Source organism: Protopterus annectens, chromosome 11.part0 (genome assembly GCF_019279795.1).
Source record: "Protopterus annectens isolate FY-2018-M chromosome 11.part0, PAN1.0, whole genome shotgun sequence".
Classification (NCBI taxonomy): Eukaryota; Metazoa; Chordata; order Ceratodontiformes; family Protopteridae; genus Protopterus; species Protopterus annectens.
Window position 1 is genome coordinate 283,427,948 of NC_056745.1, and position 27,629 is coordinate 283,455,576.

At 41.4% G+C, this 27,629-nt stretch overlaps 1 protein-coding gene across 1 annotated transcript in view; it reads right to left on the minus strand.

The window, feature by feature from the left end:
• Positions 1-27,629, minus strand: part of ARL1 (ADP ribosylation factor like GTPase 1) — a 284,363-nt gene that overhangs the window by 132,415 nt on the left and 124,319 nt on the right. Inside the window, exon 4 of the mRNA XM_044087773.1 lies at positions 12,700-12,811. Within this exon, the coding sequence (XP_043943708.1) occupies positions 12,700-12,811 (112 nt within the window). The remainder of the gene's footprint in view (positions 1-12,699; positions 12,812-27,629) is intronic.

Sequence of the window (27,629 nt, forward strand, 5' to 3'; positions counted from 1 at the left end):
GCTGCAGTCATCACACTCGGGGTTATCCTGTCGTCAGGCGGTCCCGCAGTCGGCCGGAATTCCAAAGTCTTGGTCCGGCATCGGTTGCTGTCGCCTCTTCCCTGACGTCAGTGCGCCAGGGGTATATATAATGCAACCGACGCCATTTTCTTCAGTTTTTCTTGCCCCAGATGTCAGGTGCCCCCAAAAAGGTGGTCAGAATTAGTACCAAATGGAGTAACCACTGCACAAACACAAAATCCCTTCAGCTATAAGCAAATACATCAGTAAGGCATAGAAGAGATTTAGCCAGTAGAACAGAGGGGATGGAGGGAGGGTAACCTGGACTCCAGCAGGGTGAACACTCGAACATCTACATTTATGGTAGGTACAAAACTGCACTATGTTCATCGTGTTACCCTGCTGCAGTCATCACACTTGGGTTGAATCCCAAAGCTAAGGTAGGGGGGAGGTATCATAGAGGGTTTAGTGGAGGCAATAAGGCCCTGCAGAACTGCAGTGGTGAAGCCCGCCCTGGACTTAGAGTAAAGAGGTAAGTGATAGTGTTTGGTAAAGGTGTGTACTGAACTCCAAGTTGCAGCTTCTAAAGTTTCCTTGGTTGGAACCCCCCTGAGAAAGGCTGTAGAGGTAGCTGTTGCCCTGGTACAGTGGGATCTAATGGTAGCAGGAACTGGTTTCCCATGATGGGTATAGCAGAAATGTATGCAATGACCTATCCATTTAGAAATGGTTTGCTTTGAAATAGCCTTCCCTTGAGAAGCTGTAGCATAGGATACAAAGAGCTGGTCAGATTTTCTGAAAGCCTTAGTTTTGTCCAAGTAGTAACAAATCTGCCTGTGAATGTCCAAGGAATGCAGGAGTCTCTCAACTTTGTTCTGTGGATTGGGGAAGAAGGTGGGTAAGTGGATGGTTTGATTTAAAGCTAAACTGGAAACCACCTTAGGCATAAAGGAAGGGTTAGTTCATAGAGAAACTCTGTCTTGATGAAAAATGAGGAAAGGTTCCACTGCCATTAGTGCCTGTAGCTCTGAGACTCTTCTAGCTGAAGTTATTGCTAGGAGCAGGGCAGTCTTCCATGATAGGAACTGAAGATCTACAGAGAAAGCTGGTTCAAAGGGAGGAAGCGTTAGTTTTTCCAGAACAAAGTTGAGGTCCCATGTTGGTGTAGGGGCTCTCCTGGGTGGTCTAATGTTTTTTGCCCCTCTGAGGAACTGCTTTAGAAGAGGATATGAAAATAAAGGTGGATCCGTGTTGTAGTGAGCTGAAATAGCTGAAGCATGGATTTTAATTGAGGAAAAGGAAAGTCCTTTGTGCAACATCTCAGCTAAATACTGTAGAATGTGAAGCATGTGAGGCTGAATTGTGTCTAGGCCTTTAGCTTGGTTCCAGGCACAAAACCTTTTCCATTTGTCCGAATAAGCCTTCCTGGTGCTTGGCCTCCTGGCTTCCAGAATAACATCCAGAACTGCTTGTGAAAGAGGAGCTGGGTTGGATGTTTAGTTGATTTGCCATGCAGCCAGATTTAAAGTTTTCAGCTGGCTGAGAAGAATCTGATTGTATTGTTGTGTGAGCAAATGGGGTATTTGAGGCAGTATCCATGGTGGGCTGTGGGCCATATTTTTCAATAGCGGATACCAGTGCTGGCGTGGCCAGTCTGGGGCTATGAGAATCAGTCATGGTCTCTCCTTTTTGACTTTCAATAGAACCTTTGTGAGGAGAGGCAATGGAGGGAAGGCATATACTGTCAGGTTTTTCCAACTGAAAGAGAGTGTGTCCACTTTCCAAGCTTGATGGTGAAATGTCCTTGTAAAAAATTTTGTCAGTTGATAGTTTTGAGGACTGGCAAACAGGTCTATGTCTGGAAGGCCCCATTTTTGAGTTATCATTGTAAATATTTGTGGGTCTAGCTCCACTCGTGGGAGTCTTTGATGTTTCTGCTGAGGTCATCTGCCAATGTGTTCTTCTGACCTGGCAGGAATTGAGCTTGTAACTGGACTTGGTAGGCCAGAGCTGTGTTCCATAAGATCATTGCTTGCCTGCATAGAGGGTAGGAATGTGTACCCCCTTGTTTGTTTATGTACCACATTACTGTGGTGTTGCCTGTCTTTATTGTAAGTTGTCCTGGATGTAATACATCATTGAAGGCTGTCAGAGCTTTCTGTATAGCTAGCATCTCTTTTTGATTTATGTGCAGATTTCTTTGATCTGCAGTCCATAGGCCTTGAATGCATTGTCCTGCCATGTATGCCCCCCAGGCGTAGTCTGAAGCATCTGTTGTGATAGTTTGCCTGGCTGGGGGCAAGGTGAAAGGCTGACCCTTGTTGAGGTGACATGCCTGCGACCACCATAGAAATTCCTGTTGTAGGCAGGGAATGAGAGATATCATTGTGTCCAAGCTGTGGCTGTGTTGAGACCATACGCTTTTTAGGTACCACTGTAATTTCCTCATATGCAGCTTTGCAAATGGTATTATTAGTATGCAAGATGCCATGAAGCCCAAAGCCTGCAGAATTTTCCTTGCAGTTAATTGGGTCTTTGTTGCCATTGTCTTGAAATATTGAGTCAGTTGTAGGTGCTTGTCTGGCGTTAGATAAGCCTTCTGGGCCATTGTATTCAAGCTGGCACCCAGGAATGTCATTTTTTGTGAGGGTACTAGTTTTGACTTCTTTTCGTTTACTGTGTACCCCAGGCAGTTTAGTAGATGCTTTAAAAAGGCCAGATGATGTAAGAGAATGTCTTTGCTTTCTACTTGGATGAGGCAGTCCAGGTATGGATATATTTTAATTCCTCTTTGTCTGCAGTATGCAATTACTGGTGCCAGGCATTTTGTAAAAACTCTGGGCGCAGTAGATAAGCCAAAGGGCAGTGCAGAGAATTGGTAATGGGTTGAACCTGCAATGAAACGGAGGTATCTTCTGCAACTTTGTCTGATAGGGACATGCAGGTATGCCTCCTTGAGGTCCAATGTTACTAGCCATGCTTCCTTGCCCAACATGGGAAGTAGCTGCTGTAGTGTTAGCATCTTGAATTTGGGTACTTGTAAGTAAGTGTTTAGAATTGAAAGGTCCAGAATTGGTCTCCAGGCACTGTCCTTTCTGGGCACTAGAAAGAGTCTTGAGTAAAATCCTTGGCCTTGCTCTCGAGTAGGTACCAGTTGAATGGCTCTCATGTCCATGAGAGCTGTAATTTGCTTTTGTGCCTCTGCCCATTGATTTTGTGGCAGGTTTGGCATTCCTCTTTTCATTGGCAAGGTGTGAAAATGGAATCTGTATCCTCGTAAAATTATGTCTAGGACCCATTTGTCCTTTGTGACAATGTGCCAGTTGTCTGCAAAAAGTGCGAGTTTTCCTCCCAAGGGGGCTGCCAAAAGAGTATTGTTTGGCCAGATGAGGTGCAAGTCATTGAGTTTGCCTTCTGGTGGATTGAGACCTGCCTTCTCCTCCCTTCTGTGTTGTAGTGCCCCATTGGCGAGGTTTATACTGGGCTTGTGGTTGTCCTCTGCCTCTTGGGCGCCTGTATTTACCCCTCTGTGGTCTGTCAGTGGCTGGAAAGGACCAATTTTTTGTTGGCCAGTTTCTGCTGAAGCGAAGGGGCTATACTTGTAGGAAATCTTTGACTGTCTGCATAGATTTTGCCTTATCTTCCATTTTCTTTAAAACTTCTTCTGCTTTAACTCCAAAAAGAACATCCTGCTGTAAGGGAGCATCTAGTAGTTTTGCTTTAACATATGATCAGGCAGAGTTTGTTCCTTTAACCAAGCATGCCTACGTATAACAGACCCAGTGACAGCTGCTCTGCAGGAGGCCTCCAAAGAGTCAAACCCACATTGTAAGGTATGTTTGCCCACCTGCTTAGTGGCGTGCAACAGATCCTGTACTTCTTTCAATTCAGATTGTTGAGGGAGAGTGGTTATTCTTTGCTTTAACTGAGAGATTAGAAATTGCTGATACTTAAGCATGTGAAACTGACAATTCAGTGCCCTCATAGCTAGTGTGGCTGAGGTATAAACCTTTTTCCCCCACCTGTCTAGTGCTCTGGAATCCCTCTCAGAAGGTACTGGGTTTTTAGCCATAGAAGCCTTAGCCCCCTTGGGACCCTGGGAGATAGTCTCTGGGTCAGCTACAGGGCTTTTGTAAAGAAATTTGTGGGAATCAGGCACTCTGTAGTATCTGTCAGGCTTAGCCGGAGCAGGAGGTAGAGAGTCTAGGTTGAAACTGGATTCTAAATGGACATCATCCACAATGTCCAAAACAGGTGGGATGGCAAGTGGTCTGTGTTGGGGGAGTAAAAGAAACTCTCTGAGCCTTTTCTTTGAATCAGAGTAGTCCTGACCATCCCAGTGAAAATGTTCCCTCATAGTGTGTAAAGTTTCCCCAAAGGAGTAGTCTTCAGGAGGAGAAGCTGAGGGAATAGAGTCCTCAGCATCAGAATCTTCATAAGGAGAGAAGGAGTAGTCTTGGTCCTCAGAGGAGTCTGAAGAAATGGACATTTGCTCAGAGGATGCAAAATCTTCCTCTTGTCTAGGCCTTTTGTCAGGAGGGGGCTGGGAACCCCTGATTAAAGAAATCAAATCTTCAGCCATTTTGAGCATCTGTTTCTTAGGCATGGGGCCTTGAACAGGAGACTGAAGTGCAGTCCTTTTAGATTTAGAAGGAGTCTTCGACTTAGAAAACGTTTTAATGGTGAGAGTCGTCTGTCTGAAAACGCCTTCAGAAACCGATGGCGTTTCTGAAGCACCAACGTCTTTAGTAGCAAAGTCGTCGGAAGGGCCTGAAGTAAAAGGCTGCATCGGCCTGGTACATTCCGTCAAAATTTCCGTAGCGGTCTCGGGTTCCAGATCTGCGGTAGTCAGGGGCTGCGTCGAGCCTCACTGAGGACCGGAGACCGGATCAGTCGAGACCTCGGAATCAGGCTTAGACCTGAGCTGTCTGTCCTTATCCCTGCATTTTTTGTGCACCCCGGTAGTCGGTTGCTCCGACGGCATGGTGGAATTAAATTTCCTACCGAAATAATGTAGTGCGAAATCAAAGCGCCTTTTAATAGTACGCTTATTAAACCTAGCACAAAACCGACAAGTAGTGATGTCGTGGTCTGGGCCTAGGCAAGGTATGCAATAAGATTGAAAACCCTTAAGAGGTATTTGCTTCCCACAAGAAATACAATTGTTAACTTTTTCTGACATTGGACTGAGGCAAGAAAATTTCCCCAACGGGGTACTTAGCTTTATAGAAGACTTCGGTCTGAAATTCCAATTCGAAAATCTCAGGAGGAGTCGGCCGACCGGCACTTGCGAACTGCTTCTGCTTCGGGCACTGCACAGCAAGAAAGACGGAAGAAAATGGCGTTGGTTGCATTATATATACCCCTGGCGCACTGACGTCAGGGGAAGAGGCGACAGCAACCGACGCCGGACCAAGACTTTGGAATTCCGGCCGACTGCGGGACCGCCTGACGACAGGATAACCCCGAGTGTGATAACTGCAGCAGGGTAACACGATGAACATCCACTGTTGCCTGGGCCAGAAGACAATCACCACAATATTTGGGGAGTCTTTCTAAAGATTCAAATGTACCTTGGATTTAGTGGAAATGATGTAAAAGCATAAAGGAGCATTCCTGTTCAAGTAAAAGAAAAGGCATCTATCTATATATCTTACAGGCCTTCTTACAAGGAGTCCTGGAATAGAATTTTGCCAACTGATTATTTAGAGAGGCAGCAAAAAGATCTATTTGAAGTGTTCCTTACAGATGCATCAAACCACAGGAGAGCCTCAGATTCTGTTTCCATCTGTGAGCATCTGTCATGGCCTGTCTGGCATGCAATTTTTCTATGACGAACATAAGATACCTATAGAGTGAGACTGTGCTGAAAAGTTATATCCCAGGCTACCATGTCTAATCTGCACAGAAGAGAAGATCCGGTTCCCTCTTGCTTATGTTCCACATCACTGTGGTGTTGTCTGTAAACACTTGTAGTGGTTCAAGGGACCACAGATGACTGAGAAAGTTGACAGCATTTATGAGAAATGCCATCTCATTTAAGTTGATGTGTTTTTTGTGTGTCTTTTGTTCCAAACACCCTGCACTTTTAGCTCCACAGACACTGCTCCACAAGCAAAGTCTGAAGTTTCTGTTGTGAGTGACTATACCAGAGCAAGAGGGGAGAATGGGAGACCTGAATTCAGAGATATTTGGTGTCTCCACCACTTAATCTCTCTTTTCACAATCCCCAGATTGGAATTTGAAAAGTCACGGAATGTTGCTGTTAGGGCCAACTGTAATTTTCTTGTGGAGTCTTGCAAGCGGTATCACAAGAATCACTGATACCATGCAACACAAAACCAACTAATTTCTTTGCCAAGATGGAAGTCTGACTGGAAAACCTCAGGAATAGACCTAAATACAGACCTACTTTTTTTCCTATGGAAGAAAAGCTCTTAAATGTTGTCCAGAAGACACCCCAGAAAAGCAGTCATGTAAGGAGGCGTCAGAAAAGATGTCTGAAGGTTCTCTTGGAATCCTAGCCTGTGTAAGAATCCCTTACCCAAGAGAGGGATTCCTGACACTGAGAAAGACTGTGCAAATTAAGTCATCTAAATAAGGAAAAATATCAATATAATGCAGTCTGCAGTATGTTATCACAAGTGACAGACTCGATGTGAAGTAGATAACCCAAAGGGTAAGGAGAACTGCCAATGTGATCCAGATACACAAAACCTTAAGAAACATCTGAAATTTGGCTCTACAGGAATGGGATGCATCATATAAATCCAAATTCAATGGGGAATTAGGGGTAACTAGTTGTGAAGTGAAGCATTTTGAATTTGGGCACTATCACTGATTCAGAATGAAAATGAAAGGTTCAGAACTGTCTCCAAGAGGTTTCTTTCTTTGGCACAAGAACCATCCTTGGAAGGTCCCCTTCAAAAGGGAACTCATTTGCCCAGCAATGGAACAGCATTAGCCAACCACTGATCCTCAAAAGCCTGCAGAGGAGCGCTCTCTTCAGCAGCAGAAAAGCTCTGAAGGGCTTTGTGTCTAAACCTGACATTTAGTCCACTCAGCCTGAGCTAGCTGCTTGGGTACATGGACAGTCCCCTGAAGTTTTGGAACCTAGCCGACTGTTATGTCCTTGACAAGACATAAGTGAAAAAACATGCTAGTAGGTATATTAACAAAAACGTATTGCTCTAAAATTCCAAAGACGTTCATATGAATAAATGCGCCATATCCTTTTTTGTCAATAAAAAGACAACTGTTTTTGGATATACTTACCAGCATGCTTTTTCACTTACTGGGCTCCTTGGGTACAGTTGAGCGTTACATGCAGAATTAATATACATGTATATAAGGGTTCACTAGACAATCTTGAAATACTGAAATGTCGAATTTCAGTATTTCAAGACTGAATAGTCGAAAGTGCAGTTACGTAAAACTGCACTCTCTCGAATGCGGAAATGTCACATCTGCTATCGTGGTGTCACATTCGTGACATGCGGTCTGTGGATTTAGTTGGGGATTCAGGTAAGTGGTGTTTACGTAAGGATATTGAGTAGGGATTTTAGTGTGTGTGTGTGCATGTGCATGTGTGTGCACATGTGTGTGCGCATGTGGTGTTTGTGCATTTAGTGCTACCTCGGAGTTAGTATATATAAGTAGGGGGTGTGGGGAAAGTGTAGTTAGGTAGGTGTTTGCGTGGTGGTGGTGTGTGTGTATGGTCACGATTTTGGTTTTCAGGTGTGTGGGATTTCGAGTACTCAGTCTCGAAATACTGAAATTCGACATTTCAGTATTTCGAGACTGTCTAGTGAATCCATGTGTGTGTATACACACACACACACACACATATATATATATATATATATATATATATATATATACATACATATATATATATATATATATACACACATATACATATATACATTTTTTTGTCTGTATGTATGCCTTTGTTTACCAGAAAAGTCTAACTGGGCAACACACATTTTCAGTGGAGGCCTGGACATAAAACCTCCATTTGCTTACACTGCTTTACACTAAGTTCCAGTTAAATACATTTCTATTTACATTTATACACAAACAGTAGTTAGATTTATACATTCTAAGATTTTACAGATGTAGAAGTTAAAGAGAAAACCCACGTGCAACTTAGGGGATTGTCCTGGCAGCAGTTATGTATAAAAATTATTTTGTCATTTCAGTGAGAAGTTGAGTGTATTCTGTTTAAGGAGAGTATTTGGAGTATAGTATGGTAAACACAAAGTCTGAACCGTGAGTTGAACACGTGCAGGACCAGGAATGGTTAATACATTGTTTAAACAGTAGATTAAAAACTGTTGAGTTTGTCAAAGAGTTTTATTTGTGTGCAGATACTGTTCCAGAGTTTAGCAATGTATTGGGAGTAGAGCAAGTCTCCTGCAACATTACTTGACTTATTTGTAAGTAATGAGAATTTGTTACTAGAGCATCCCTTGCTGGACAGTAGGTCAGTAATACATTATGTAGTACAGGGCATTTTTCAGGACGATGAATGAGTTTGTATGCTGTAGTTAGTTGTGAATATCTTGGGTAGATGTCAAGTTCAAGCCGGTTTAATTGCTTTAAGCTACGACAACGGTGGGTCCTATGAGGGAGATTGGTGGCAAATTTAGCTACTTTATTGTAGCAAGAGGCAGGTTTCTTTCTTTGGAGTATTGTTAGGATAGGAGTGGTGTATAAGAGATTTGCTAATAAGGTGGTGGCTCAAGGTTTTCTTGCACTACATGTAAGGAATCCATCGATCCTATAAAGGACACCTAGTTTCTGGTGAGTAGATATAATTGTGTACAGTACATGCTGGTCACAGTTGAGACTATCCTCTATAAAGAACACCTAGTTTCTGGTAAGTAGATATAATTGTGTACAGTACATGCTGGTCACAGTTGAGACTATCCTCTATTATAACACCTAAAAGTTTACTGTGAGTTACAGTTTCAATGACAGCCTTATTTAATGACTTTATGGTAAAAAACTGCTTTTTATTTTGGCAACTTTTTGAGGTAAAAAGCATGAACTTAGATTTCTTGGGGTCGAGTACGAGGTTTGACTCTTCGAGCCAGGTTTCTACAGAGAAGAAAGATTTTTGGGTAATGTCTTGGACCTTACTTATTGTTGAAGCCGCACATATTAATGTTGAATTGTCTGCACACTGAACGAAATTATCATACTGAGTGGAGCTGTGACTGTCATTAATAAATATATTAAAAAGGAGAGGACCCAGGATACAGCCCTGAGGGACATGTGTAGTAACTGGTTGAAAGGATGAGTATGTTTGTTGCCATCTAACTACTTGTTGCCTTCTAGACAGGTAACTAAAATACCACAAGGAGTATTATGAAAATACTACTGAGGAGATTTGAATGAGCAGTTGCTGGTACAAGACAGTATCAAATGTCTTTTACATGTCTAACAACATGGTGGACACAAGCAGATCATTGTTTCTATGTTGGTTTATTATACTACTCTACTACATTTTGCCAGTAGTGGTGCTGTGCTGTGGCTTAAAGCCATGTTGTGTTTCTAAAAGTAGGTTATTTGAGGTTAGGTATTGCATCAGCTGTATATGGATGCATTTCTCTAATATTTTGGAAAGGGGGAGAGAATCGCTATCGGTCTATAGTTATTAACTCTGTAGATGTGCTGCCTTTGTGCAGTGGTATGATGTAGGATTTTTTCCACAGTCATATTTATTCTTCTGTCTATGGACATATAATTTTTATGGACACAGGGAAGCCAAGGACTTCTACGGCCATTTTTAGGTAGTCTAACAGTAGTTAGTCTACAGCTACAGAAGTAGTTTTTAGTTTAAGGATTAACTTCCTTATGAGGGAGGTAGGTATTGGACTAAAACTGAAGAGCTGTGAGAGGTTTTGATTGGACAGGGGTGGGACAGATGTATTAGTTTCTAACAGAGACATTGTTTGTATAAAGTAGGAATTAAACCATGTGGGGATAGAGTCTGTCATATTGTCCGTTTTTGGAGAGGGAGTGGTGGTCTGCCAGGGTGGAGTAGTTTATTTAGTGATGACCAAAAAAGTTCTAGGTTGTTTTTATGTTTGTCATGTAGACTGGTAAAGTATCTTTGCATATCCTGTTTGACATAGAGTTTTGCAAGGTTTTTAAGAATTCTAAATTGCAGAAAGACATTTTGAGTTTTATTTTTATACCAATTTTCCCAAGCTTTATCCCCATTTGTCATGATTTTTTTTTCTTTTGTCAGCTATGGTGTGGGGTTAGACTTTGCTCTTATTACATATTGGTGCTATATTTAAGGTCCGTAAAAAAATGTTAAAGTGTTCTACGGCACTATCTAGCGGCATTGTTCCAAGTACACTCTAGTTATATGATTTAATGATTAATTTAAAATATCTTTGCTGAAATTGGTTATACTTCACATTTGATTATAGATGATATGCTTCTCTAGGTTATGGTGAGTTCTAATACCATATCTTGGTATATGGTCACTTATGCTGAGAGGCAGCCTACTTTTGTCATTTTGTTTGGTTTGTTTTGTAAGAATCCAGTCTAATGCTGCATGTCTCCCTGAAGTTTATCTGTTTCTAGTAGGTATAGTTATTAATTGTCTGAGGTGGAACAAGGTTATGAATTCAGTGGGGGTAATGGAATTTATAAGTTGCCAGTCTGTATTCAAGTCTCCAAGTATTACAGTTTCATGCTTAATTTATTGGGATATCCACTACAAGATGCTTTCAGCAGTATCAATGTTATTCCCTGGTGGTATATAAATTGCTGTTAAACATATAGTTTTCCTATTGTTGATTTTTAGGAGTGTTATTTGAAGTTCAGCATTGTTAAATGTGGGTATTTCCTGTGAAGTAAGGTGATGGTTAGGGAATTTTTGTACATGATTACTAAACCACCTGTATGCTTGTTTTCTCTGTCATGTTTGAGTATACACATGCTTGCTTTGTCTGTCATGCTTGAGTATACTGCATCCTTTATTTGTTTTTTGTTTTTTTAACAAAGTTTCAGTAGCTATGACTACATCAGGAGTATATGTGGAAAGTTAGGCATGTATGTCATTGATTGTATTTCACATACTACTTAGCTTCATATTTAGTAAAGTGAGTTGGGGATATGCATGTTTGCTGAGATGTATTAGGTGACTGGTTTATTTTGGGATTGGAAGTGATGGTTTTATGAACTGTGGAACCTGGGCTGGGGTGAATATCGCCACTAATTTTTGAATTGATATTTAACAGAAGGAAGAGTGTGGCCAGTTACATTTTGGACTTGGTTTGGTATTTGGTAAATCTGGATACTTAGTTTTGAGATATTTATAAATAAATAAATCAACTATGGTTTGTTTGTGGAGCTAGGATGTTTATGGAGAAAGGCAGGCTAGGTAGATGTTGATATTCTTTGTGAGGACTCACTGAAATCCTAAGTATTTGAAAAAGGTGGATTTGGCAACTGGTGAAGAAGGCTAGTAGAGGGAGGAGTAACAGTAAAATAATCTGAGTTAGGAGCATCTTATTTAACTTGGGTTTTATCTTTCTTGTAAATAAGGATTAGAAAATGTTAGTGGGGCCAAACATGGTGCTTAGGCTACTGCAGCAGTGAACAAATGAAGAACATAATACCTCTGCTGTTGGTAGGTCTTGATGCAGAGAAGGCATCTGATGGAATCAACTGAGACTGGTACCATCTGCATTAACCTTAAAGAATAAGAGAATTAAATTAGAAGGAAATCTGAACGGTCAGAGGCAAAGTGGCATGGTTCCTCTAAGAGGAGCTATGTTTGGAGACAGGAATGAGGCAGGGTATACACAATCCCTTTATTTGCTTTATACTTGGAGCCACTGCTGAATAAAATACAGGACTTCCAAATTCAAAGACATAATTGGTATGATAATCAAGAAGAGTGAGCTTTATTCAAAGAATGAGATGATAAACGTGATAAATCCAGCAGCCTCTAGATCCAATCCAGCTCCTTCTGACCCAGCAAAAACCAACACCAGACTTCCAAAACATAACTCGGCAGCTAAGAGTCTGAATCCAGCTTTCCGCACTCTGCACCTCATTCAACTCGGTACTGAAGGTCAAAACTTCCATATTCAGTTATGATCTCAGTCCAACAACCCCAATAACGAAAACAAAGTAACACGGACACCATGAACCCCACGGAGAACATTCAACCATATCCAATGGATCAAAACAGACCACAAAATGTGCATTGGGAGCCGGAGAAGCCGCTGCCAAGAGGCGCTGCCATCTCAGCTTTTTTTAATAAAAGTGTTTATAAAAAGTAATTTTACATTCAAACCCCCACTATTACTGGAAAATACCACAATCAAGTGGAATCATTTAAAATTTATAATTTTAAGGAAAGAAATTCCTTTTTAATAAAGTCTCAAATAGAAAACAGCTTTTATAGAACCACAAAATGCATCATAAATGTAATAAATCAGCATCATAATTGCAAATACAACACTTGGAAATATAACCAAAGAAACAAGTAAATAACTGTCTGTGTTTCCTTGTTTCACCTGAATAGAAGATACAGCTAACTAGAATTTGCCATTAAATACTCACTAGGACCTAGAGGACACCAGCTAAATCAGCACAAACAGTAAAACTCAACATGGCATGAACGGCTGCAGTAAAATAGCTGCCTCTGAAAAGAAGAGATTTTCTCACCTCTAACATAGCAACTAGTTCAGACTTTGAGATTCCAATTCTGTCTCTGTCACAACTGTCTACTACGTAAATCACTGCATCTGTGTTCGAATAGTAACAACGCCAGTATGGCCTGAAAAATAAGAAAATAATTCAATACAGCCTGCTTTGAATTTACAGTGAGCAGAGGAATACACAGTACAAAGAATTCCACAGTGTTCAACTCTAAAAGTGAAAACAGTTTTACCAAAACGTATAACAAAATGTTTACTGGATGAAAAGACATTAATAAAAAATCAAATGATCACTGGTCTCCAGCCACATGAGCTGAATGCATCCACAATGCCATAGAAAAAAAAAAGAGTAAAGATGTACTGGCCCATTTAGCTTGCTCTTCCTTTCTATCTTTTACAGCTCCTAAAGGCTCACACAAAATTACAAAATGAAGCCATTCAGTGTATGGTCTTCACCACTACTCTGTGTTTGTACCTTCACTTTCACATTTCTGCTAAAAAATAATCTTTGGAAGCCAAAAGTAAAATGATGCTGAAAAGGTGCGTTTATTTGTTAATACAGTAAAGTGCCATTTAAGTAACAAATTAATAAATATTACTATCCTGAAGGCATAACCCTCTGTTCAGTTTAAGCAGTGCTCCTCCATACAAGACGAAAGTTCATGGGTAACCCACCTTGTCAGCATTCACAAATTTCAGGAATGCCATTCGTTTCTCTTCTAAAATTGAGAGTTAAAAGATAAAATTCAAAGGACTGTTATTGTAACAGATCATTCCCAATCCACATTTTCAATGATGTATAAGGTACTTTTCACTCTCCTTAACAGTGCCAATTATAATCACTGAGCTGTTACAAGTACAGCTTCAATGTTAACTCATAGTATTTACAAATTAAACGCTATCACAATCTCAAAACAGTACTCTAAATAAGGCACAAAACATGCAAGCAACACTGACAAAAAATATATAGTTTATAGCAGCAATTTGCTCATCAGTGAAGGCCAGGACTGAAGAAGAAAAGTCTTCAAAGAGCTCTTAAACCAGGTCAAAGTGGAGCAATCCTTAAGAGCAGAAAGTTAAATGGAAAGCCAGCAGAAATACTGGAAACCTAGTATTGTCCTTATTCCTAGATCTGTCCAAAGCATTTGACACAATCTCTCACCATAAACTTTTACTAAAACCCTTATCCATAGGTCTCTCCCCCTCCTACCTCTCCTGGTTTAACAGCTACCTAACGGATAACAAGCAGTTAAATGGCAGCATGAATACTCATCATGTCTACCCATTAGTGTGGGAGTGCCACAAGGTTCCATGTTTGGACCTCTCCTGTTTAACACATTTAGAAATGATCAACACAGTGCTTCCAAGCATGCAACTCTTGTACAATATGCAGATGACTTTTCACTCATTTGCACAGCCTCTAACCTACAAAAACTTCAAAAAATTACTCAAGAATCCTTTACATCCATAATAATCCTGACTTGACAACTCAACTTCTACTTACCTCCCCCAAAAAACAAAACTAGTAAAATGTAAAAAGTAAAAACTAGTAAAGCAAAGCTCTTGTCAAAATCACTTCATTAAACAACACTCTGATTGAACAGGTCCCCAACACCTCTTAGAAGTTACCATTGATGACAAGAAATTTGACCTACACTTCAAAACTGCTATTTAAAGCACTAAAAGCTCAGCCTCTTATACAAAACAAAACCCTAACAGACAGAACTAGAGAAACCACAGCTAAAGCCTACCTCCTGCCTATTCTACAACATGCCGCCCCCCACTCTTTATTAACCTACAGACTTCCACACAAAACTGTAACAATGCTAAAATAAAATAGCTCACTTGGCTGCAAATCTTCCCTTTACAACTGCTCACTGTTCTACCCTTAAACTAAATGAAATAGAACTCCCACATGACCTTCACTACAGTTGTTACTAGTAGCTCATATTCTAATATGCTTCCCTTATACGTATCCAGCACAAAAGGCATGTGTCAACACTACCACCCTACTAAACCTCATCACCTTAAAGACAAAACTCCTCTCTGTCACTAAATACCAAAATGCATCTGGAGCCTCCTTCTAACTCTGTAGGCACCCTCTGGAATGCCCTCCCACATGCTCTCAGGCTTCTTGAAAACCAAAAGCCATTCAAAACACATCTAACGGAACATCTCTCAACATTGTAGCTGTACACCTCCAGGACAAGTATAACACTTCTGCATTCTTCCTCCTCTTCTACTATACTTCCACCCTCCTCTACTCTGTTACCAGCTATCACTCTGTTGTCACCCACCCCATCTTATACCCATGCCTCTCTTTTACCACTCATTACATTTACATCTCAAAATTAAGTTAACCTTTTGCTATCTACCCTTTGCAAATAACCTGGTACTCTGTATTATGACATCTATCTTATGCATAGTTATTTTTTAATTATTTCTGTAGAGAGTATAAATTAGTATAAGAAGCCTTACTGTATATATAGTTACTATCTTATTTATTATGGCATTGTAAAATTTTGTTCAGTTGTATTCTGCCTGACATTGTTGCTATTATCCAATTTAAAATATTTTGATTAGACTGCATATAATGGAGCTTTTCTCCACAAGTCTCTGCTAAAATTGGGTTTTTGCACCCAGCCAGACCTTCTCTGTCAACAAACGTAAAATAAAGAAAATCTGTTGCTAATGATACTGCCAGTAAGTGATTCCTTGGAGAGTATTGCACAAGCTGTAACAGATTAGTCTCTATATAAGAATGCCAAAAAGACCAATGAGGTAGTGATGTGGGGAAACTGAAGTATGAGTAACCAGCTAGAGATACTCAAAAGGTTTCAGATGAAAGCACAATGACTTAACCACAGCAGACATTAGGACTTTACATTTCAACTGGCCATAAAGATTACTCATCTTAGGCACACATTTCTAGTTTGCTGCAAACAATACATAATAAATTATGGAAGTGAAGAAGGTGAGGAATCTTACAAAGTGGTATGGACATCTAAAGGTCCCCACTGTGGTACGAGCAGAGTTTCACTCCTACTACTGTTAATAGGTAACTGTGTGACAGGATACCACAGAAGCCTAAAAACCAAGACACTGCTGTGTACGCAGATTCACTAAAATATTATGGCAAGTTCAAAGCCTTTGGTATTAAAGCTTAAGGAAAATTCTTCATCCCATTATTCAAAATTCTCTGCACCCTCTGTACCCTAAGAATTTGACATTTACAGGGGGCCATACTAATGCAGCAAACTTTAATTCAGACCTACCTTAAGACCATACATAATAAAATCATTTATGTCAAGGGATTTATTAGAAATAAATTTAAAAAAATCTTAAATTTTATAAAGCAGCCTTGAAGATCTTATTAATATGATTATCAAACCAGAGTCATGTATTCACATTAACCTTAAAACATTATCCAAGATCAGTGCAATAATGCCAAAAAAAAAAAAAAAAGACTGAAACCTAAAACACCAAACAGGAAGACAGATGCATCTTTTTTTCTGAAAGAAAATTCTTTTTCCTATAACTGCCATATCTTACTCAGGAAATTGGGAGAGCTGGAGCCTATCCCAAAAAGCCATTGCATAAAAATGAGACCCATTCCAGAACAAGACACCACCCTACCTCAGAGTGTGCACACATGCACTACTCATTCTCAAGGGCAATTTTAGAAGGCGCACCAATTCACCTAACAGCATGTCTTTGGATGGGGGATAAAACTGGAGACCTTGTAGAAACCCATACAGACACAGAAATCACGCAGACTGAATAGAAGGCACCCTAGCTAGGAACCAATTACAGAACATAGTACTGCAAGACTTTATGCTCTTTAGCATTAGCATTGATGCAACTAGGGTGGGGCAAAGGGGTGGTTATCCCAAGTGCAACTGGCAGGGATGAAGAGTTGCCAATCAGCTAAGTGTAGCACTGGGACTTATTATAATAAATGTGCTCAGTAGTAAAACATGGGTTTTTAGTAGCTTTGGGTGTTAGTAAGTGTATCAATAAGCTTTGAGCTTATACAAGTTCTTTGCTACGGTTCTGACATTTTTTTTTTGTCCTCAAGTCTGGAAAACTTTTTTTTTCTTGTTCTTGACCTCAGAAAACTTTCTTTCTGGTCCTCAGTCTTCAGCTGGGAGCATCAGTTTGGGGAATGCCCAGGGTGACAAATGACCTAGCAATGGCTCTGGCTAACCAGTGCACAACTGTGCTCCACGAACATGCTAGTGTATAAGAAAAGGAAAATCAAGTGCCCTGATAGATTAAATGCAATCTACCTCAAAGGTGTTCTTGCTTCAGAACCTGTACTGCCCCTCACACTGAAGTGAGTCGGGTGGTGCTCCCTACCAAGAGATTTTCTCTGTTCTACAAAGGACGGCAGTTTCAGCTTAAGAATATCAGTTGTTTCTTTCTAGTGTGTTAGACTTCAGTAATTTCACATTCACTACTGTGTGTTGTGGAAGACAAATTTAAAGCTAGGAGTTGTATAAAAAAAAAAAAAAAAAAAGGCAAGCCATGGCATAAAAGAATTAACTCCCCAAATAAATCCCAAGCAGCACAGGTTTGACTGGTTGCTCGAGTGTTTGAGGCTTTAGCAGAGAGGGACAGGCATCTCTATCTCAATGGGGAAAGTGCTCAATTGGGCATTACCCACAGGGAAGCACGGTCCATAGTAGGGAAGTAGCACTCCAATATAGCAAGCGAACACAGGGATGTGTTACCAAAAGGAGAGGTGATAAATTAAAAAATCCCCCAGTGGAAGCAGTCAATGGTATTGCCTCCCCAAGGTCCACTTCAGTTCAAAAGCAATTCTGTTCTCAAAATGGAATTAGTCCGGGGCTAGCATCAGATGCTGGCAGACTCCCTGATGGAGGGGGAGGGCACTGGGGAAGATGGAAAGAATGAAGCAGAAGGGGAATATAAAACAAGTCAGCCAGCTGTTTGTTTGAGTACCAAAGATGTAAACTGTAGATATGTATGAAGTACATTTGTGCAAGTAAACATACCACAGTGGTAGATGTTCTACTAGATCACTGTTGCAGTGTCCCAAGGTATATGGGACATAATTTGTCAAGGATCGGACGTCTAATAAGTGCTCAAAAGCTTTTGGCCACTTTCCACATGCAACAGATGTCCAAGGGAGCATAAGGGCATGCTGGTATAAAGCAAATATATTGGCACAAAATCCAAACATTTCTTGTCCAAATATGAATATTTATGCATTAGAGAAAAACAAGAATAAAAAGAACTCAACCCTTGCCAAAGATTAGATAGAGGGGATAATAACTAGTAGGAGACCAAAAAGGGAAGGAGGAAGGGTGTTAGTAGTGATCTATTTCAAAATCTACTGCTATGGCAAGTTCAAACTGTACTATGCTAATCATAGATCACTGTTGCACTAGTCTAAGCTATATGGGACAATTACTAACAAAGACAGCAAGAGAAAAAGAAAGGTCAAAGTACAGGCACCCCTGGAGAACAGTCTGAGCAAATCCTGTTCTTGCCCTGGAGAAGGAATCAATTTTATAATGTTTGGCAAAGATGTGCAAACATAACCAAGATGCTACCTCTAGAATACTTAGGGTCCCCCTCTTTCCAAAAAGCTCTGGCAGCAACCAAGGTGCTGATAACATTAGCATTTACTTTGAAAGGAAGGGACTTTCCATAATAAGAACAGAAAGGGATGGCGTGGAATAACCATTTGAAACTGTGGACACAAATTCTCCTTTCTTTTTGTCTTCAAAGGAAATGAAGAGCCAGTTAGAAGCTCTATTATTTTGTCCTTTCAATACAGCATTTGAGTTGCCTGTGGACAGCCATACAATGTAGTACTCTCTGTTCCTTATGTTTTGGTTCAGGAACGAACATAAGTAGAAGAAAAAATTGATTTAAAGTGAATTATAACACTACCTCTGGCATAAAGAAATGGTTAGTTCTTAAGGTCACCCTGTCTCTATGAAATGTAAGACCAGATTGAATTTCCATGACAGCCTGCAACTCAGATACTCTAAGCAAAATCAGGAAAATATAATTGTCTTCCATGTTAAGAACTTTAAAACTGGCCAGGTGAGCTGGTTCAAAAGGTAAAAATGTATATTTTTCTAATAAAAAATGTAGCTCCCAAGGAAAAGTTACCTGTATACTAGGTAAACGAATGTGAGGGCCACCTTTTAAAAACTGCTTCACCTGAGGAAGGATGAGATGAGGGTAGACAAGCAGAAGTGAATAAGAAGAAATAGAAGATCTAAAGACAGAGAAGCAGAAAATGTCAAAGATGAATCTTAACAGATGAACAGGAAAGGTCATATGTGAACAGTTCACAGAGATAATGCAAAATGTACAGTTGTGTACACTTAGCATAAATGTAGATGTTCAAGTGTATTCACTGTTGCAGTCATTACATTTAGGTACTCCTGCTGGCAGGTTGCCCTCAGCCAGCCTGAATTCCAAAGTCTTGGGTCCTGCGTCGGCCACTGTCGCCCCTTCCCCTGACGTCAGGTCGTCAGGGGGTATAAAAGAAGCAGCAGACGCCATTTTCTTCAGTTTTTCTTGCCCCAGATGTCAGGTGCCCCTTAAAAGGGTAGCCAAATTTTATATATATAAAAATCAATAAATGCACCAATATAAATTTGACTTTCATCTATAAGCAAATACACCACAGAGGTTGTATAAATCAGAGAAGGAAAGATAAGATCCATAGAAAAAAGGGGGATGGCGGGTGGGTAACCTGGACTGCAACAGTGAATACACTCAAACATCTACATTTATGGTAAGTGTACACAACTGTACTATGTTCTTCCTGTTTCACTGTTGCAGTCATTACATTTGGGTAGAGTCCCAAAGCTATGGTTGGGAGGCTGGAGCTAAACAGCATTAAGAGCGGCTATAAGGCCCTGCAGAACTGCAGTAGCAAAGCCTGCCCTGGATTTAGAGTAGAATGGCAGATGATAATGCTTTGTAAAGGTGTGCACTGAACTCCAAGTAGCTGCCTCTAAAATGTCTCTGGTTGGTACTCCCCTGAGAAAGGCTGCTGAAGTGGCTGCAGCTCTGGTGGAATGTGGCCTAATGCCCTTAGGCACTGGCTTGGCATGGTGTGAATAGCATAAATGAATGCAGTGGCCTATCCACTTTGAGATAGTCTGCTTTGAGATAGCCTTTCCTTGTGATCCTGCAGCATATGCCACTAGTAATTGCACTGTCTTTCTGAAAGCTTTGGTTCTGTCCAAGTAGATTCTAAGCTGTCTGTGTACATCCAAAGAGTGCAGAATTCTCTCCCCCTTGTTCTGTGGATTTGGATAAAAAGGTTGGCAGATGAATAGTTTGGTTAAGAGCCACACTGGACACCACTTTAGGCATAAATGTTGGGTTTGTTCTCAGAGAGACCCTGTCTGGATAAAAAAATGATAAAAGGTTCCACAGCCATGAGCGCTCTGAAACTCATCTTGCAGAAGTGATTGCTAGGAGCAGAGCTGTTTTCCAAGATAAAAACTTTATATCAACAGTAGCAGCTGGCTCAAAAGGAGGCAGGGTGAGCTTTTCCAAGACACAGTTGAGGTCCCATGCAGGTATAGGTGATCTCCTTGGAGGCCTTAAATTTTTGGCTCCTTTGAAGTACTGCTTTAATAAAGGGTGAGAAAAAAATTGGTAGCTCTGTAGTGTAATGAGCCGAAATGGCAGAGGCATGAATTTTAATTGATGAAAAGGACAGGCCTTTGTCCAGCATCTCAGTTAAGTATTGCAAAATCTGAGGAATATTTGGTACATTTGTATCAGTTCCTTGTGCCTGGTTCCAAGCACAGAATCTCTTCCATTTTTCAGCATAAGACTTTCTTGTACTAGGCCTTCTGGCTTCCAGAAAGACATCCATCACAGCTTTGCTGAGAGGTGTTTTTTGTATGACTACATTATCCGCCATGCTGCCAGGTTTAATGTCCTGAGTTGGCTGTGCAGGATCTGATTGTTTTGTTGGGACAGTAGACAAGGTGACTGAGGTAAGGTCCATGCTGAGTAACGTGACAAGTTCCTTAGGATTGGATACCAGTACTGGCGGGGCCAGTCTGGGGCAATCAGTATCATCTTTGGTTTCTCCTGTCTGACCTTTAGGAGTACCTTGGGGAGGAGAGGCAGTGGAGGGAAGGCATATACTGATAGGTTTTTCCACCTGAAAGACAGGGAGTCCACTTTCCATGCTTGTCTGTGATAAGTCCTTGTGCAGAATCTTTTTAGTTGGTAGCTGTGAGGGGTGGCAAATAGATCTATGCCCAGGCATCCCCATTTCCTTGTTATCATGCTGAAGGCTTGTGGATCCAGCTGTCACTCGTGGGGATCCATGAGGTTTCTGCTTAGTTCGTCTGCCAGAGTATTTTCCTTTCCTGGCAGGAATTGTGCCTGCAAATGTACTTGGTAAGTCAAAGCTGTGTCCCACAATGTCATGGCTAGTCTGCAAAGGGGGTAAGAATGTGTGCCCCCCTGCTTGTTTATATACCACATGACCGTGGTGTTGTCTGTCTTTATCAGTAGTTGTCCCAGATGAAGTAGGTCCTTGAAGGCTGTCAGGGCATTTTGAACAGCTAGCATCTCTTTTTGACTGATATGTAGATGCATTTGGTTTGAGGTCCATGTGCCCTGAATGCATTTTCCTGCCATGTGGGCCCCCCAGGCATAATCTGATGCATCCGTTGTTAGTGCCTGCCTGGCTGGGGGTAGTGAGAATGGCTGTTCCTTGTTTTGGTGACAAGCCTTTGCCCACCATCAAAACTCCTGTTGCAGGCAGGGAATGAGAGTAAACATTGCTTCCAGGCTGTGGCAATGTTGTGTCTAGACACATTTTAGGTACCATTGAAGTTTCCTCATATGCAGTCTTGCATATGGAATTAGTAGGATGCAGAATGCCATGAAGCCCAAAGCCTGCAGATTTTTCTTACAGATAACTGGGCCTTTGCTGCCATTTCCTTGAAATAGGTAGTCAGTTGCCTTTGTTTGTCTGGTGTGAGATAAGCCATCTGGGCAGTTGTATTTAAGCTTGCACCCAGGAATATTATCTCTTGAGAGGGTACTAGTTTTGATTTCTTTTCGTTGACTGTGTACCCTAGGCATGTTAAAAGTCTTTTGACAAACGCCAGATGCTGTAGTAGAATGTCCTTGTTCTCTGCTTGAACGAGGCAGTCCAAGTAAGGATATGTTTGTATTCCTCATTGTCTGCAGAAAGCAATTACTGGTGCCAGGCCCTTTGTGAAGACCCTGGGCGCAGTAGATAAGCCAAAGGGCAGTGCAGGGAATTGGTAATGCTTTGAACCAGCCTTGAATCTGAGGTATCTTCTGCATGATTGTCTGATTGGGACATGCAGGTATGCCTCTTTTAGGTCTAAAGTGACAAGCCAAGCCTTTCTGCCCAGCATGGGCAGAAGCTGCTGCAAGGTCAACATCTTGAATTTTGGTATATCCAGGAAAGTGTTTAGAATAGATAGGTCCAGTATTGGTCTCCATGCTTTGTCCTTTCTGGGTACCAAGAACAGTCTTGAGTAAAATTCTTGTCCCTGCTCTTGCTGTGGCACTTGTTGAATAGCCCCCAAGTCCATGAGGGATGAGACTTGTTTTTGAGCCTCTGCCCATTGATTTTTTGGCAGGTCTGGCCAACCGTTTGCCCTTGGCAGGGTATGGAAGTGAAACTTGTAGCCTTGTGACACTATGTCTAGAACCCATTTGTCCTGGGTTATAATGTGCCAATTTTGAGAAAAAAGTGCTATTTTTCCCCCTAAGGGTGCTGCCAGTAGATAAGTGCTTGGTGCAGGCAGGGGGAAGTCATTGGGACTGTTTCCTGTATGGCTGTGACTTGTCTTCTCCACTTTTAGAGGTAGAAGTACCCCATTGCTTAGACCTGTACGAACCTTGCGGTTGGGATCTGCCTCTAGGGCGTCTGGATCTGCCCCTTTGAGGTCTGTCTGACACTGGAAAGGACCAATTCTTTGTAGGCCAGTGTCTGCTAAACCTAGGTGGCTGTACTTGTAAAAAAATCTTTGACCGTTTGCATAGATTTAGCTTTGTCCTCCATTTTCTTTAACACCTCTTCTGCCTTAACACCAAACAAGGTATCATGCTGTAATGGTGCATCTAATAATTTAGCTTTGACATGATCAGGCAGATTTTGTTCCTTTAACCAAGCATGACTCCTAATTACAGAACCCATAACAGCGGCCCTGCAGGAGGCCTCCAGAGAATCAAAACTACATTGCAAAGTATGCTTTCCAACTTCTTCAGCTGCATACAATAAATCCTGCATTTTTTTGTTTTCTGCACATTCAGAATTTACCAACATTTTCTGTTTAAGCAGTGTTATGACATATTGCTGATATTTAAGCATATGAAACTGGCAGTTTAAGGCCCTTATAGCCAAGGGAGCAGATGTGTAAATCTTTTTTCCCCATCTATCCAGTGCCCTAGAATCTCTGTCAGAGGGGGTAGGGTTTTTTGCAGTGGAAGCCTTAACCCCTTTGGGACCCTGAGAAATAGTTTCTGGGTCTGCAGCAGGGTTTTTGAAAAAGAATTTATGAGAGTCAGGAACCCTGTAGTATCTGTCAGGCTTAACAGGAGCTGGAGGAAAGGAGTCAGGGGTCAGACTAGACCTCTGAAAACACAATCTACAATGTCTAACAGGTGGAATAGCTAGAGGTTTGTGTTGAGGTAGTAGAAGGAAGTCCCCGAGCCTCTTCTTAGATTCTGAAAAATCTTGGCTCTCCCAGTGGAAATGCTCCCGAATGGTATGCAGTGTTTCCCAAAAGGAATAGTCCTCAGGAGGAGAAGCTGAAGGAACAGACTCTTCAGCATCAGAATCCTCATAGGGGAGAAGAGAATATTCCTGATCAGAAGAGGAATCTGAGGAAATGGAAACCTGATCTGAAGATTTATAGTCTGTCCCTTGCCTAGGCCTCTTATCAGGAGAGGAATGGGAACCCCTGATCAAGGTAATTAAGTCTTCGGCCAGTTTGAGCATCTGTTTTTTGGGCATGGAGGCCTGTCCATGTGGCTGGTGAACTTGTTTATTTGCCTTTAAAGGTGCTTTATTCTTAGCCTTTGAAGCTGTAGTCACTTTATAATTGTTTAGGTCTGAAAACACCCTCAGAAGCCGATGCCTGCTCAGCGGCTCTGGACCTATCTGAGGGAATAGTCTCTGAGGCTCCAATACCTTGAGTTTCCAGCGGCCTGACTGACTCCACGTGAGAGTCGGTAGCGGCCTGCGACTCGAAAGTAGCGGGCGTCAGGGGCTGCAAAAGCACCTCACTGAGAACCGGCGAACCAGCGACTGGCTTAGGAGAAGCTTCGTCGTCGGTTTTGGACCTCTGTTGCATGTCTTTTTCTTTTTCTTTGCGCTTTTTGTGAACTCCAGTAGTCAGATGGCTATCCGACGATATTGTATAATTAAATCTGCGCCCAAAATAGCTTAGTGCAAAATCGCACCGACGCTTAACAGTGAGTTGGTTAAATCTAGCACAAAACCGACAACATGAAACGTCGTGGTCAGGGCCTAGGCAAGGAATACAAGTAAGAATGAAAGTCCTTAGGAGGCATTTGCTTCCCACAAGAAATACAATTATTAACTTTTTCTGACATCGGTCTGGAGTAAGAAAAAAGTTTCCCCAACGGGGTACTTAGCTTTTAATGAAGACTTCGGATCTGAAACGCGAACACAAAAATCTCAGGAGTCGGCCATCCGGCACTTGCAAACTGCTTCTGCTTTGGGCACTGTGCGGCAAGAAAGACTGAAGAAAATGGGGTCGGCTACATCTTTTATACCCCTGACGACCTGACGCCAGGGAAGGGGAGACAGCAACCGATGCAGGACCCAAGACTTTGGAATTCAGGCCGACTGAGGGCAACCTGCCAGCAGGATTACCCAAATGTAATGACTGCAACAGTCAAACACGAAGAACATCATTATGAGGTAATGATATTAACCTCGGACCAATGCCTGTTTGGCATTTGCATGTTCTCCCAGTCCCCCTGTGGGTTCCTCCCACCTCTGGGGGGGGGGGGGGGGGACATGTTGCATGTTTCCATCTCAAATACACCCAAAAATGGAACTGTGGACAGCAGCATAGAGTCTAGATGGTGCCCTACAGGGGGAAAGTTGCATTTACCAACCATTCTGGGCATCTACTGTGGTGTACAGTATCCACAAAATAGAAGAACATGGATCACAGACTGCAAACCATTGCAAGGCTAGACACTTGACGGTGTAAAAATATGGCCCTAGGTGATCCGGTTGTGTTGACAACTGTTGTCAAAATGGACGTGGGTATTTGCTGTGAGAAGTGGGTTGAGGACCTGGCCTATTCCAACCTACGCCAGGGACCAATGCTAACAGTGGGAGGGGTGTATGTTCCCCTATTGGCAAGTGTGTGCCTGCCACAAAGCCCAGCCGCCCTGGGCAAATAAGGTACTCTATTGGCCAGTGTCCAGTTGCCCAGCTTGAGTTACCTGGGAGAGCTCTGTTGAGAAAAAGCTGGACATAAAACCAATCAACATGCCAAACAAGAACTAAGAATTGCCTTAAGGAGAATAGCAATAACCATACGGAACAGTATATTCACAAAGTATCAGAAAGTATTCTAAGAACTAAGCCAACATGGGAATGGAGAAAGGAAATTCTGCCAATAGGCATGATTGCAATTAGGGATACAGACAATAGGCAAGAGGGGGCTGGAATTTACTGGAGAAAAATGGCAAATAGTGGGAGCAAATAATTAGAGAGGGAAAGGTAAGAGAATGGGAAGAGGCCAAGAATTTATTGGGACTGCAGGATAGAGATTGCGTTCCCTATCAAGGAGTGATAAAGTATAGGCAAAGAGAAACAAATAGGGGGATCCTAAGTGAAAGACTAGCACTAGCAAAGTTATTAGTAGAATCTAGAAAAGAAGCTGCTGTTAAAAAAGGAACTGATAGAGTATACAAAATAGTGCAAGATAACTACAAGAATCAATTGAGGAGGTTAGAAAGAATTAGGAAGAGAGATTGTTTCTTTGTGAATTGCTTATTCAATGGGGGGATATTGGTATGGCTCCCAAATGTGCAACGAAGTCAAGAAGATTTAGAATCTTTGTTTGGAAGTGTTTACATAGGTATTTTTATACCCCAATTAGGCGCCAAAGAATTTTTCCTCAAGTAGATAGCAAATGTTGGAAGTGTGATGGGAGAGAAAGAGGTAATTTTCTCGGAGTGTAATGAGCTGGCAGAATTTAAAGATTCCCTGCAAACTACTGTGTCAGAGATACAGGGTGAACAAATTGATGTAACTAAGGAAATAATTTTTTGAGCTATGACACAATCAGAATTGCCTAGACATAGTACGGCCTTGCCGAGTCCAATTATGGTTGCTGCCAAAAAAAGCAATTTCTAGAAAATGGAAATCAAAGTCTAAACTAACTGTACTAGAAGTAGTGAATATAGTAACAGAGATAAAACAAATGGAATTGGGATCTTTAGAAAAGAGTAGGAGCAAATTATATAAAAAGAAAGGGAATTGTGGGAACAATACATGCAGAGGAGGAATGAGGTTTAAAAGAAGGCAGAAAATGAATGAGCTATGTAATATCTGACTAACGACAGGATAAATTATAAGTGAAGTATAATGTTAGCAACTAAAATTATGTCAATATTGTTTATTTTCATTTATACACACACACATACATAATTATATGATTGCCTAAATCATATGTGATAATTTAATAATAAAGATGTTTCTTGTTTAAAAAAAATGTTGGGGGAGATCAGGGAGAAATAGCTCTTGAGGGTACTCACAGCAGTATGGAGAGTAAGACATAACCCAGATGACTGGAGAATTAGCACACTAGTGCCAGTGTTCAAGAACAAAGGGGGCATTCACAACGGTGGGCAGTACAGATATATCAAATTATCACACAGCATGAAAGTTCTTGAGAAGGTGACTTGATAAATATGCAAAGTGGTAGAAAATAAGATGGGAGATGAGCAGTTCGGACTCTGATCAGAATGCAGCACAACTGACCTCATGTTTGCAGTGAGAAACATACCACAGAAAAAGCTAGAAATAAAGAAGTGTGTCCAACTGGGCATTCCTAGACATGGAGAAAGCATATGACATGGTCCGAAGAAAGCTGGATTGGGGAGTCCTGCGATGGTTCAAAGTCCCAGAAACATTAGTAGAAATAGTGCAAACTAAGCACAAAGATCCACAGACCCAAGTACAAAACAGTCTTGGGTCTCACAAAGGGGTTTCCAGCAACAGTGGTTGTGCATCAGGGTTCAGCTCTGGGCCCACTGCTGTTCATACTGGTGATGGACTACTACATTAGCAAGCAGATCAGAGGGGATAGATCAACAAAGTTGCTGTATGCAGACAAAGTGACATTACAGGCAGACTCTGAGCAAGAACTTCATGAAAGGGTAGGGGAATGGAATGCAAAACTGAGGCACATGGGATGAAACTGAGTACAGATAAGACAGTTGTAATGGCAGCAAATGGGGGAAATCAGAATAAGCTGAAAATTGAGATAGAAGGAAAAGAGTAGAACACGATAGCATCAACCAACTGGAAAGGGTGGTTCAGGAGAAGGGAAGTCTGAATTAGGTCGTCAAAGCTAGAATCAGAGGGGCTGCAACCAACTGGCACATAGTATCAGGGGTAGTATATGACAGAAGAATGTGAAAGAAGCTGAAAAGTAAGGTGTATAAAACAGTGGTCTGACCAGTACTACTGTATGGTACAGAGATCTTGCCAGTAAAGGGAGAGCAGTAGAGGCAGCTATGGGTGATGGAGATGAAGTGTCTGAGAAAGGTGGTAGGATGTACAGTGCGGGACAGATGGAGAAATGAGGACACAACAGCAGAAGCCAAAGTAGCTCTAATTGTAGAAAAGGTCAAAGAGGACAGATTATGGTGGTTCAAGCGCAT